Genomic DNA, 13,930 nt, shown 5'->3' with positions numbered 1-13,930 from the left:
TTTCAGTTACTAACAATGTTTGCAGCCATAACAACCTGACAGCACTTTTGTGACAGTCCCCGTCATTTAGCCTGCAAATAGTGTAATATATATGTTGAAGTGATTTCGTTTTATAAGATTCCTCTTGATAACCGAAGGGATGGAAATTGCTGACTCGTGCTTTCTTCGCAGAGGCAGTTTGCAGTAGCTATCTAAAGCAAATATCCAGACAATGGTTTAAAATATTACTTCAAAGTGAAAACATCCTTTGCTATTTCCTGATGTCCTATTTCTTTTGTTCCTTATTTTATAGGTGAATTAGGGCAGCATAAGGTAAAACGGAGTAATAAGTAACTAAAACTTAACATTGGCCCAGCTAGACAGCCAAAATGAAACATAAAAATATTGCTGCAATTCTAGTTATTATTGTTGCCAATTTGGTGGAGAAAAAATAATCCTGGTTTGAAATGGAGGGAGATCTAAAAGTAATTCTCTGTGGAGGGCCAGGCCATTTGTAATCCTTTATTTGATTTACTCTGGGAGCTTTAGTGAGAAAAGAAATGAGAAGAACAATATCTGAGGGATGGAAGGTCAAGGAAGCTAGTGCAATAATATTTTCGTGTTCTTTCCCCTGTTGATTTTTAAAAGATAAATGCTATTATATTTTTCTACATGAAAAATATATAAAAGCTCTATAAAAGTTGGAAAAATTCATAAAATAAAGAGGTAAGAGAATGAGCATCTTCCATATTTCTGTCCCCCAAAAGATAATCGCTAGTCTCATTTTAGTGCATTTTCTTCTAATTATAGGTTTTAAAAAGTGTATTTACATAGCTGTGACCACGTTGTAAATTTAATTTGTGCTTCTGAAAAGCACTTTATAAATGAGAAGAACTAAAAGAATGATCAGCATTAGTCTTTGAATGCATGATTGTGCTTAGTTTGAACAGGTTGGATATTCCGGGGTTTACTTCTTTTAAAGCTAGGAAATGATATCATGTATATCTTGCTTGGGAAAAGTTAGACCATTACCTTGTATTCATATATTCCTAGTATCTCAGAATGCTTTATTTTGTCAGCCAATAATCTAGAATATTCACTAAGGGGAGACTAAGCCAAGGACTATGATATAAAAAGTCAGATCTCTATGATCCCAAAGGAATATAATTAGTCCCATTTTCAAGGAGATTCAAAGCTCTCTGGGGAGAAAAGACCTAACTGAATTTATTAAAAGCTTTTCATAACAGAAGTTATAAAACAAATCCAGATGATTAAATACTCACTGTATTTTGAAAATTTAATGTAACAAATTTAAAAGTAAACACTGAGATTTTATTACAGTCAAAATAAGTTACATTGCAAACTACATTCTCAAAAAAAGTGGTAAATAGCAATAGATAGGTGTTTAAAAGGATATAATAGGCATTGATTTCATGGTAATAACAGGATTTTACTATTCCATAATCGGTTGCTTTCAAAGGTTAAAGACATAGGAGAAACACAAAAATGTTTATCACAAAGCATTATGTAATAATTATGAAAAACTGGAAGCAACCCAAATGTCCAACAGGATGCTAACAGATAAATAAATTATGGTATTCACTTCCCATGGAACATTCTCCCACCATGAAATATGGTGTTTGATGAAGCATTTTTTTTAAAGATTTTATTTTTTTCCTTTTTCTCCCCAAAGCCCCCCAGTACATAGTTGTATATTCTTCGTTGTGGGTCCTTCTAGTTGTAGCATGTGGGACGCTGCCTCAGCGTGGTTTGATGAGCAGTGCCATGTCCGCGCCCAGGATTCGAACCAACGAAACACTGGGCCACCTGCAGCGGAGCGCGCGAACTTAACCACTCGGCCACGGGGCCAGCCCCTTGATGAAGCATTTTTAATGATATGTTTGCATTGTAATATTAAGTGTTAAAAAACATTTTGTTGGATGTCTATTTCTTTTGCAGTGCATATACAGTTTCCTTTTTAGAAATGAGATCACATATCACACTATGCATACTCTATGAGTATGCTCATCGAACATGCTTTTCTATGTGTTTAATATTATGATATTTTTCAAGCCATTAAATATTCTTCTACAACATGATTTTAAAAGACTATAGAGTATTCCATTCTTCAGATGTCCCATAATTAATTTAACCAATCTTCTATTATTGGACATTTCAATTTTTCTTTTAAAAATAATGCTTTTAAAAATAAGAATCTTCCTCCCTCTCTCCCTCTCTGTATGCCTTTCTCCCTCTCTTCTTTTCTTTCTCCTTCTTTAAGCTAAATTCTAAGTTGAATTTAAATATCAAGAAGTAAGTAAATTTTGGGGTTGGCACAGTGGCGTAGTGATTAAGTTCCCACGTTTTGCTTCGGCAGCCTGGGGTTTGCAGGTTCGGATCCCAGGCACAGACCTACACACTGCTTATCAAGCCATGCTGTGGTGGCGTCCCACATACAAAATAGAGGAAGATTGGCACAGACGTTAGCTCAGGGGTAATCTTCCTCAAGCAAAAAAAGGAAGATTGGCAACAGATGGTCGCTCAGGGCCAATCTTCTTCACCAAAAAAAAGAAGTAAATTTTATGTCTTTTGATTATTTCCATATCTTAGATTCAGATATCCCTAAAAACTCATTTTTACTTTTAGTTGTCAGTGCTCCAGTTTCCCTCCCCAATACCTAGAGAATGAAAGAATGAAGACATCAACCCCAGAGCCAAACGTATTTCCAACTAATGCTGTTTTGCATGAGAGGACAGTTTCCTTGAACTTGGCTTCCCTTTCTCTTACTTTATTTACTACAAATTCACCATGTGCTTGGACTAGAACCTTTGCAATCCTTTCCTTTTTCCCTGCTGTCCAAGAGCAGTGTGGCCTCTCCATGTTGTCTGTCTATATAGCCTCCACAATTTATACATAGTTCCCAGCTCTGTCAGCCAGAATTTAATGCTTGATTCATGAATACTTGCTTTCAATGCTACATGTTTTTTTCATTAAAGAGGAGCAGTCAGTCCAGTCATACATGTTTCCTCTACAGTTGTGAATTATCCAGACAACTTCTCTAGAAGTTCCTCTTCAAATTCTTGAAGAGTTGTACCCATCCCATAAGATGTCTCAAATGCATTTGCTAACTCACCATCTCTACACTTGACCACCAGTAAGAGTACAAAAGTATTCCTATATCGACAACCCTATAAACGAGATCTCTAGGCTGGTGGTCTTTAAGCTACTCTAAGTAAAGGAGGCAGCACATTCTGGTCTGTTTTGAGGACTTTTTGGGGTAATACCACCTCTGTGATGCAAAACTATTCCAAAGAAGTGGGTTTGATGCACAGACATTTTTAAAGCAGGACCCAGTTCCAATAGTTTTCAACATTCCACCTGGCCAAATGGCATGGTTTTAGACACAAAGCAGCTACTAGCCCCATACCTATTGAATGGCATTGCCAAGCAAACCTGAAAGACGATCACAATAAATGTCTGTGCCTAATGGTGAGTCTTACTCAGTCCAGCAGATCTTGTCCAGCAGCTCCTTCATCGTCATGTAGTCCCACTCCTCTGCAAGGGGTGCTTTCCATGGGGCATCACTGGGAATCTACATTCAGATGAGGATTCAGAGGGGAAAAACAAATCTAATTTTCCATTTTAAATAACTATTTCGACAGTGTTAGACACTGTAACTTAAAGAAGGAAAATGCAAGTTTTCCAAATTCCCCCAATACTGACTTTTACTCCACAGCCAATGTTGTCTGTGTAGCTTTCCTATTATAGATCTATAACACTCAATCCACATTTATGATGACACTTCCTGCACAATAAATGGAGGCTATGTTGTATTTGGGCTGTTTCCAAATATTGATTATTAAGTTTCTAATTGAGAGAACATTCAGACATCTGCACCAAATCACATCTAAATTGGAGTTTCAGGTCAAGCTCTCTGCGTGTTTACTCGTGGGCTGCAGGTTTAAGCATGGCAGCGACTCAAACACCCAGAACTCTTATTTTGCTATGTCCTGAGGATTTTCTAAATTAGAAACATCATCCCAGGAAGGCCGAGTGATGTATGATCTTCTCCCCTTCATCAGTGGTATACAAATAGCAGTCTGGTGAACATCTCATTCTTTTAAAGGTTAGAAACAAGTTTCTTCATTCATTTCACAAATCTTTACTGAGAGTTACTATGTGTTAGACAATGTACTAGCCATTGGTGATAAGTTGCCCCCTCTTTCTTTGAAGGACTAAACTTATTATGAAAAACACAAATGTAGTGAAAGAAGCTTTAGGAAGCTTTACCTCTCGTCCCATGTCATCCATTGTCCTCCAAAGGTTGTTATGGTCTAGGTAGGCAATTGGATTCCACGCAGGTGGGAATGGGCCCCTGAAGGGGTATGATTTGGCCTGTGAGACACAAAATATTTTTAAAAGGAAACATTTACGATGTAAAAGTAGTCAAATCTGCCAAGTAGGTAAATGTCTTCAAGCAAAATCACGTCAGTTATCAATACGTGATATATACTCAAGTATTTTAGTTCCTTGTGTCCTCAGAACCCTACTTAACTTTTTAGTATAGAGATTTCCAACATCAGTCTCTGTTACTTAAATAAGTTGGCTGCCACAACAAACACAATAAAAAGGTTTCTGTCTGAAATTGGGGCCCTTACCATGTAAAATTTAAACACCAGTACAGAAGTGGGGTTACCTAAAGTAATCTCATTTGTCAAGGTGCTTGCAAATATCTCAGAGTCAGGAGACCCTGTGTGCCTGGAGGGTCAGAAAATTACGACTATAAATATTATACAAGTTAGAAGGGGATGAAACACCAATTGTAAGAATGCAACCATCTGTAGAAAAAGCCACAAAATTGGGCCCAGAAAGCTCGCCCAAGAAATCCGATGTGCTAGGTCAACACAGGAGTTCCCAGAGATCAATAAGGTCAAAGCAGAAAGAAGAGACAACTTCATACCTCTCCTCAGGACATGTTTATACTACCTGGTTCTCCTGGTAGGGCAGGGACACCTTGACACAGAGATAAAGGGAACACATCTCTCCAAGGATTAATAATAAGCAGCCTCTAAGTCATCTCTGGGAGGCTTGACTAGTTGACGGCAGTTAAGGGACATGCACAAAAACCACTTTGGGTGTCTCTCTCACTCTCACTCTCTCTATATATACATATATGTACATGGAGCGGTGGTCGGGGAGGGAGATTTATTTTAAGGAATTGGGTCACACAATCATGGAGGCTTGGCGAGTCCAAAATCTGCAGGGTAGACTGGCAGGCTGAAGAGCCAGAGAAAAGTTGCAGTGCAAGTTCAAAGGAGGTGGTCTGCTGACAGAATTCCCTCTTCCTTGGGAGACCTCAGTCTTTTTCTATTAAAGCCTTCAGCTGATTGGATGAGGTCCACCCACACTATGTAGGTAACCTGTTTTACTCAAACTCTATTGATTTAAGTGTTAATCTCATCTAAAAAATACCTTCACAGAAACATCTAGAATAGCCTTCCACCAAATATCTGGGTATTGTAGCCTAGCCAAGTTGACACATAAAATTAACCATCACACTTCTTAGTTAACTTTATTAAGGTGTAATTTACATATAATGTAACCATTCTTAAATGTATGATTTAGGGAATTTTGGCACATGTATGCACCCATGTAACCACCAGCACAACCAAGATATAAAACATTCCCATCACCCTAGAAAATTCTCTCTTGCCCCTTTCTCAGTCAATCCCTGCCCCTACTTTCTTTTTTTCTTTCCTTTTTTTTAGTGGTTATACACAATGAAATAGTAACTTTAATTTGTGCTCACACAAGTGTTACTTCCAGGTTGTTTTTACATCTCTTATTTTTTTTTTCAGTTTTATGGAGATATAATTGACCCAGAGCATTGTATAAGTTTAAGGTATATAGCATAATGACTTGACTGATATATATTGTAAAATGATTACCACAATAAATTTAGTTAACATCCATGATCTCATACGATACAAAAAAGAGTTTTAATGGTTTTTTCCATGTGATGAGAACCTTTAGATTTACTCTCTTAGCAACTTTCAAATATACCATACAGCAGTGTTATCTATAATGATCATGTTGTACATTACATCCCCAGTACTTCTTATCTTATAACTGGAAGTTTGTACATTTTGGAGTTTGCTTTGTTTGTTTTTAGGTTCCACATATAAGTGAGATCATACGGTATTTGTCTTTCTCTGATTTATTTCACTTAGAATGATGCCCTGAAGGTCCATCCATGTTGTCGCAAATGGCAGAATTTCCTTTCTCATGGCTGAATAATATCCCATTGTATATATATATACCACATCTTCTTTATCCATTCATCCATTGATAGACACTTAGGTTGTTTCCATGTCTTGGTTATTGTAAATAATGCTGCAATGAACATGAGGGTGCAGATATCTTTTCAAATTAGTGTTTTCATTTCTTTTGGATGTATACCCAGAGGTGGGATCATATCGTAGTTCTATTTTTAATTTTTTGAGGAACCTCCATACTATTTTCTACGATGGCTACACCAATTTACATTCCCCCAACAGTGCAGAAGGGTTCCCTTTTTTCCTCATCCTTGTTAACACTTGTTATTTCTTGTCTTTCTGATCATAGCCATTCTAACAGGTGTGAGGTGACATCTCATTGTGGTTTTGATTTGCAATTCCCTGATGATTAGTGATGTTGAGTACCTTTTCATGTGCCTGTTGGCCCTGCCCCCTTTCTAGCCCCAGACAACCACTGATCAGTTTTCTGTCACTATAGATTGGTTTTGCCTGTTCTAGAATTTTTTTAAAAAATGGAATCATACAGTATGTACACTTTTATCTGGCTTATTTTTCTCAGCATGATGTTCTTGAGGTTCGTCCCTGTTAGAGTTCGTTCCTTTTTATTGCTGAGTAGTAGTCCATCATATGGATGTACCATGGTTTTGTTTTTTTTTAAGATTTTATTTTTTTCCTTTTTCTCCCCAAAGTCCCCCCAGTACATAGTTGTGTATTCTTCGTTGTGGGTCCTTCTAGTTGTGGCACATGGGACGCCGCCTCAGCGTGGTTTGATGAGCAGTGCCATGTCCGCGCCCAGGATTCGAACCAACGAAACACTGGGCCGCCTGCAGCGGACCACGCGGACTTAACCACTCGGCCACGGGGCCAGCCCCTGTACCATGGTTTTTTTATCCATTCCCCTGTTGATGACTATTTCCATTTTCAATCTACTGTGAATAAAGCTGCTATGAATGCTCCTGGGCAAGTCTTTTTGTGTACATATATTTTCCTTTCTCTTGGGTAAATGACTAGGAGTGGAATAGCAGAGCTGTATGGTGGGTGTATGTTTAACTTTTTAAGTTAAACATTTTCCCAAAGAGGTTGTACCACTTCACATTATCACCAGCAACGTATGAGAGTCCTACTTGTTCCATGTCCTGACCAGTGCTTATGGACTTTTATGCTTTAAATACAGTTTTGATTTTAGAATAATAGATTGACAGATAAGTTTGCAGAGATAGTACAGAAAATGTCCATATACCTCTCAACTAATTTTCCCTAATGTCAGCATCATACATTATCGTGGTACATTTATCAAAACCAGGAGACTGGTACATCACTATCTACAAAACTTCGGGCATTATGTTGACTAATGTACTTTTTCTGTTCCAGGATCCCATGCAGGATACCACATTACATCTAGTCATCAAGTCTCCCTGGTCTCCTCTGATCTGTGACAGTTGCTCAGTCTTTCCTCGTTTTTCATGACCTTGACAGTTTTGAACAATATTGGTCAGGTATTTTGTAGAATGTCCCTCAATTTGGATCTGTCTGGATTTTTTTTTTTCAGATGGGGGTTGTGAGTTTTGGGGAAGAATACAACAGAGGTGAAGTGCCGTTTTCATCACATCACCTCAGAGGGCATGTGATAGCCACATAACTTATCGTTGGTGATGTTAACCTTGATCCCTTGGTTAAGGTGGTATCTGCCAGCTTTCTACACTGGAAGGTTACTATTTTTCTCTTTCCATGCTCTGTTCTTTGGAAGAGAGCCACTAAATTCAGTCCACCTTCAAGAGTAGATGGGAGGAATTAAACTCTACTTCCTGGAAGGAGAGTATCTACATAAAACTTTTAACTTCTTCTTTAAGGAAGATTTGCCTTTTCTCCCCCTGTTACTTATTCAGTTGTTTATCTATATCAGTATAGAGTCATATATATTTACTTTATACTTTGTGTCATAATCCAATACTAATTATTTATTTTGCTGCTTAAATTGTTCCACCTGTGGCCATTGGGAGCTCCTTCAGGTTGGCTTCTGTGTCCTTTGGGCATGCTCCCGTCCTTTTGTTTCTTGAGCGCTTCCTTCATTTCTGGCACTAGAAACCAGGCTCATCTTCTATTGTCACTGCCCCAGCCACAGGATCTGCCATTTCTCCAAGGAGTCTTCACTCCTTTTATCAAAAGAATGGTATTTAGAAGCAACTTCCGGCTGCTAGGAGTATTCTAGCTTTTTTTAAAAAAAAAAAAAAAACGCCTTTATTGAGATGTAATTTACATGCCACAAGATACAATTTGCATGCTGATTTTTAAAACCCCTACTTATGCCTCTATCAGAGTTCAGCACATAGTACTCAGTAGAAACCTGTGGATTAATCCATGGGATTATTCTCCACAAAAGACATGTGTATCCTGATTCCATCTCTGCCTCTCCCAAGCTGACTAACACAGAGAAAGTGAGTTTCTTAATCTCCCTGGGCCTTTGTAACTCAATATCTCTTGGCCTCATCATCTTCCTCCAGGAAGTATGCCCAGATTACCATAAACAGCTTGGTTGGGTGGCCTTCTCAGTGTTCTAAAGCTCTCCATTCAACTTCCACCTGCCACTAACTCCACTGCACCAGTTCCATGCATTTACCATTCTGTGTTACCTCTTGGGCTCTAAGATGCAAGAGCATGGGCTCTAGAGCCTGCCTATCTGGGTCAAGTCATGGCTCTGCCTCTCACTAGCTGTGTTAAGTTGCTTAACTCCTCTGTGCCTTAGTTTACTCATGTGTAAGATGGAATGACAATACCTACCAAATAGATGCACTGGGAAGATGAAGTGAGTTGATCTATGTAAGTCAATTTGAACAGTGGCTGCCATGTTGTAAGTTCTCAGTAAATGTTGTTGTTATTGTTACTTCAGCTGCTACTGTTGTAATTATAATCTTTGCACGCCTAGGACCTGTTGGCATAGATTGCTGGCACATAGAAAGTTCACAATAATTGTTTGCTATCATCTCAGTTGTTTGACCTTGAACTTGTTATTTATTTGACACACAGTGTCCTGATTTCTAAAATGATCTTTTGTACTTAGGTTTTATCTTAGTCCATTTGGGCTGCTATTACAAAATACCGTACACTAGGTGGCTTATAAACAACAGACATTTATTTCGCACAGTTCTGGAAGCCGGGAAGTCCAAGATCAAGGGGCCAACAGATTTGGTGTCTGATGAGTGTCTGCTTCCTGGTTCACAGATGGTCATCTTCTTGCTGTGTCCTCACACGGAAGAAGAGACAGGAAGCTCTCTGGAGTCTCCTTTATAAGGGCACTGATCTCATTCATGAGGGCTCTGCTGTCATGACATAATCACCTCCCCAAAGCCCCACCTCGTAATACCATTACACTGAGGGTTAGGATTTCAACACATGAATTTTGGGGAGACATAAACATTCAGTCTATGGTAGGTTTCCTATGCTATTATTAACTTCCTTGTTTTTAAGTCTCTCATTGAGCCCAGACCGACTCCTGCCTCTGCAGATCCCCACCAGCAGAGCAGTGCCAACCCCTGCTCCCCTTCCCATCACACACCCAGATGCACTTATACAAAGAGGATGAAGGATGGAACTATAATAGTGAAGAACCAAGTCAGGCTACCTACCAACGGCAGAGTGTATCCAAGACTGGCATATGTAGACATGTCCCTGGACTCCTCAATGTGGCATTGTGCCCACAGGGAAAGGGGATCAGAAAGAGATAAAACTACAATCAGGTTGAATAGCCACCCCTTAAATGGGAAGAACAGCACATTTTCCTTTGAAAAAACCCTTAAGACTGAGATGGAAGAGAAGAAATTAGTTAAAAACTCAACAAACAATTTAGTTATTCAGGGTTTGTTTTCACAAACACTTTGGCTCTTCCAGAAATCACCAGCAGATAACTTGAAGAAGAGTATGGAGCCCAGCAGATTTGGTTAATTGGTCTCTGCCCTATCACTGCCAGGGTCTGCACCAATAGCCGCTGCAGCTCCTGGCAACATAAAGACAATTGCCTCAGAAACTGAGAACTCCAGTCTGACTCATGCAGTTTGGCCTGGGAAAAGGTGAAGAACAGCTTTTGAGTGAAGACAGTGTTACCTGGCAAACCATGACCTGCATAGGGAGCCCCACCCAACAACAGTAATCTCTACCTCCTTCCATGTTAACCTTCCCCTCACGGACACATTTTGAGACGGGCACCTCTCCACCACCCCTCCCTTGTTTCCCAAAGATAAGGTCTTTGCGGTCTTTGCTCAGTATGTGTCATATGGAAAGGATGTGATGGGTGTGGAGGGGGGTCCTCCTTCCAAGACTCTGTTTGACAGATCGCAGCTCAGTAGCCCAGTTGAAATGTCACCCCAGCTGAAGGATAGGGATTCTCATTCAACGGGGTCCCAAACACAGTGGGGACCGTACAAGCAGCAATCATCTCAGTAATGCAATAGTGTCAGAGAGCAGCTGCTAAAGCCCTCCTGATTCAGGAATGCTCTTCGAAAGGAGGTGTCTCCAAAACCAAAACCAGAGCGAGAAGTGACCACCAAAAAGAGCTTTGTGTGAGTAAACGGAAACCAAACACTATGTAAAGGGCACCATGATGATGAAGAGGAAAACACTTTACCCTTTTATGTACTCGTTTACTAATAGCCCTCAGTGTGTTACCTCCATGTAGGTAACAGCTTAGCTAAATTTACAAAAGCCATTATTCTTCTACAAGATTAGGGAAAGATTCTGATAAACCCAGGAACGAGCTATTATTAGACCCATAAAAATCTCAAATCTTCAAGCTTCAGGGAATAAGTAGGGGAGGGAGGAAATGTCTAAATTTATTTTGTATGACCAAAGGCACTGCAAGAGTTTTCTGCCTCAGATTTGGCCACTGCAGTGACTGTTTCACTTGAGAACATCATCCAGGTAGGCTGTCTTTCTGAAGAGATCATGAGAAGACATCGGAGTAAGCCCCCAGCTAAAGGAGCTCTCGAGTTACAAAGTCTAATTACAGACAGCATTTTTGATTTATCCTCACAACACAGCTCTGTGAGGTAGACCCAGCAAGTTATTTCTTCCTTTTATAGGTAAAGAAAAGAAAGTTCAGATAAGTTTAAACGAGTAGTTTGGGATCTCACAGCCCATGAGTGGAAACTACCGGAAATTCAATTTTATTTACAGAAGCTGTGAAGGTCACAAGTGTGTGTGTGTGTGAGAGGGAGACAGAGAGAAGAGGAGGATGAGGAATATCTTGAAAATCATCTAGAACCATCCATTAGTCAATAAATATATACTGGTGACTAATATCAAAATTCCTGTGATACAAATTAAGTAAGCATCTGTAGCAAGTGCCATGAAGAAGGGACACCACTGTAGGGATTCTGGGATCTGAGAGCAAGGTATATTATCCTATGGGCTCTCTGGAAGAAACAGTGGAGGGAACCTACAGGCAAACAGATGGTACAGAGGAGTCCAAAGCAGCCCCAAGCTCTTTAGGGGTCATTTCGGGGAGGGTGAGCAAGTGTGGAGAGGTAAGACAGGGCTGAAAGGCATACCTCCCCACTAGTGGGGAGAAGGCGAAGCTCCTGTGATGTAAATGTTTTATATATAGATGATGTGTGACACATCACACGTATACACATATATATATGTGTGTGTATGTTTTATCCACATACAAATTTTAGATGACAAAGAAAACTATAAAGAAACAGTAAGCATTCAAAGTCCCACCAAGCTGAAATCTATCATGGCTATCAACATTTCAGCATGTTTCTTTCATCTTTTCATTATTTTATACATTTTACAGTTGAGGTCCTGTTGTACATACAACTCTTGTCCTGCTAGTTTTCAGTCAATGTTGTATCCTAAACATTTCCCACGTCATTCATTGACTTGTTAAGCATACTTTTCTTGCTTATTACATAATATTTCATAATATGCAGAGACCAGCAGTTCTCAAACTGTGGTCCAAGGACCCCTCAGGGTCCCTAGAACACATTCAGGGAGTCTGTTGAGGGTCTCCCTTTTCCAACCACACACGAGGAAAGATTTCCTTCACATACTTCAACCAAGACAACAGATTGCAAAGGATTGAATGCCAATGCAGACATGAGAATCCAGCTGTCTTCTATCAAGCTAGATGTGAGAGAGAGGTGCAAAAGTGTAAATCAATGCCCCTCATTCTTTTTTTTTTTTGGTTTTAGAAACTATTTTTTTCATAAAAATGTTAACTTGTGATAGAGTTATTATTGTTATTTTAGGTGAATTAATAGATATTGTAAAAATTCTCAGTTTCCATTCCTAATATGGTAAATATAGATAGAGTCACTTGAGCAAAAGCTGCTTGAGGTTCTCAATAATTTTTAAGAACGTAAAAGTTTGAGAAGGGCTGGAATAGAACCACAGGAGAAGGGATACAGGTTGGTTTTTAAGAAGCCAATAGGACTGATTCAAACAGGTTCTGAAACTTGATAGTTGTGTGACTACAGGCAAGTTGCTCAACATTTGTGTTGCCTTGTCTTTAGATATGGAATAATAGTACCCATCTCACAGGGGTGTTGAAGGAATTAACTAAGATTATACATAGCAAAAAGGATGTACTCACAAAATGGATGTTGCTGACAGTTCTGTAATTTTGATGAATGCCCTGTCATTTATACAACCACTTCTTACCCGTAAATCTATGTTCTCATTTTTGATTAATCTTCTTTGGATAAATTCCCAGAGTCAGAATTCCTGGCATGAAGATTTATGTTTGACATTTTAAAGCAGACTTGCTGAAAACTGGCAACCAACTTGATCATCACGTGGCCTTATTTTGTAGCCTGTGAGCTTCAGTGGGCTCAGTAAAAACATCTGAAATCTGCCTTCTGGATTCCTCACCTAAAGAGTGGGTGAGCGGCTCTCAGAAACAGGCTGGCTTGGCGACAACACATCACTAACGTCAACTTCAATGCTCCAGATGTCCTGCTCTTCTCCTGACCCTTGTTCTCTGGAGGCAAAGATCCCACACTCCGATTTCTGTGCCATCTAGGAAGCCCCTTTGCCACCTTATTCCCATTGCTGACCCCAGACTCTGCCAGTAGGAACAGGTCGCCTGGTCCTTCTTAGATCCAGCTCCTCAGGAGTGACCTTTTCCTCCCAGAGTGTCTCCTCTGCTATTCATGGGAATCTTGCCTTCCTCACCATGGGGAGCTGGAGTGCGCCACCCAGCTCTCTAGAGCACAATCATTTTTACAGCTATCGGCAAGGACCATGCTTGGGCCATAAACAAATCTGGAGGACCAAGCTGTTCTTTTGATCAACATTTCCAGTTTGGAAGGAAAGAACTTTAATCTTCCCCGTGGGAAAGAAGGGAAGGAAGTCCTGCAAGCTCTACTTAGGCAGATGGCTTTCTTTCCCTGTTGATGTGTTCACATTTCTAAGCACCCGGAGCTGGCTTCAACACTGTCTTCTGATTGCATCATCACATGGGTGAAACTGGAGGGAGGGGCAGACCATGGCAATGTTTCTGGAACCAGCCAACAGCACACTAGTACATGAAAGGCCTGGAACTGTCCATGTAGGGAGACATGGGGCAGATGGGGGTGGTAGTGGCTGAGAAATTAGGCAAAGCCCAGCAGGAATAATAATAACAAACAATAGCAACAGCTACCACCGAGTGTTTACTG

The 13,930-nt window shown here is 39.9% G+C and overlaps 1 protein-coding gene across 2 annotated transcripts in view; it reads right to left on the bottom strand.

The window, feature by feature from the left end:
• The window catches only part of MAOB (monoamine oxidase B), a 119,227-nt gene that overhangs the window by 23,797 nt on the left and 81,500 nt on the right, over positions 1 to 13,930 (bottom strand). For both annotated transcript variants that reach the window (XM_070503287.1, XM_070503286.1), the window contains exons 4-5: positions 4,270 to 4,374; positions 3,480 to 3,571 (exon numbers count right to left, since the gene is read on the bottom strand). In XM_070503287.1, the coding sequence (XP_070359388.1) occupies positions 3,480 to 3,571; positions 4,270 to 4,374 (197 nt within the window). The remainder of the gene's footprint in view (positions 1 to 3,479; positions 3,572 to 4,269; positions 4,375 to 13,930) is intronic.

Source organism: Equus asinus, chromosome X (genome assembly GCF_041296235.1).
Source record: "Equus asinus isolate D_3611 breed Donkey chromosome X, EquAss-T2T_v2, whole genome shotgun sequence".
Taxonomy (NCBI): domain Eukaryota; kingdom Metazoa; phylum Chordata; class Mammalia; order Perissodactyla; family Equidae; genus Equus; species Equus asinus.
The sequence above is the reverse complement of the archived record's forward strand: the minus strand, read 5'-3'. Positions and strand labels throughout refer to the sequence as shown.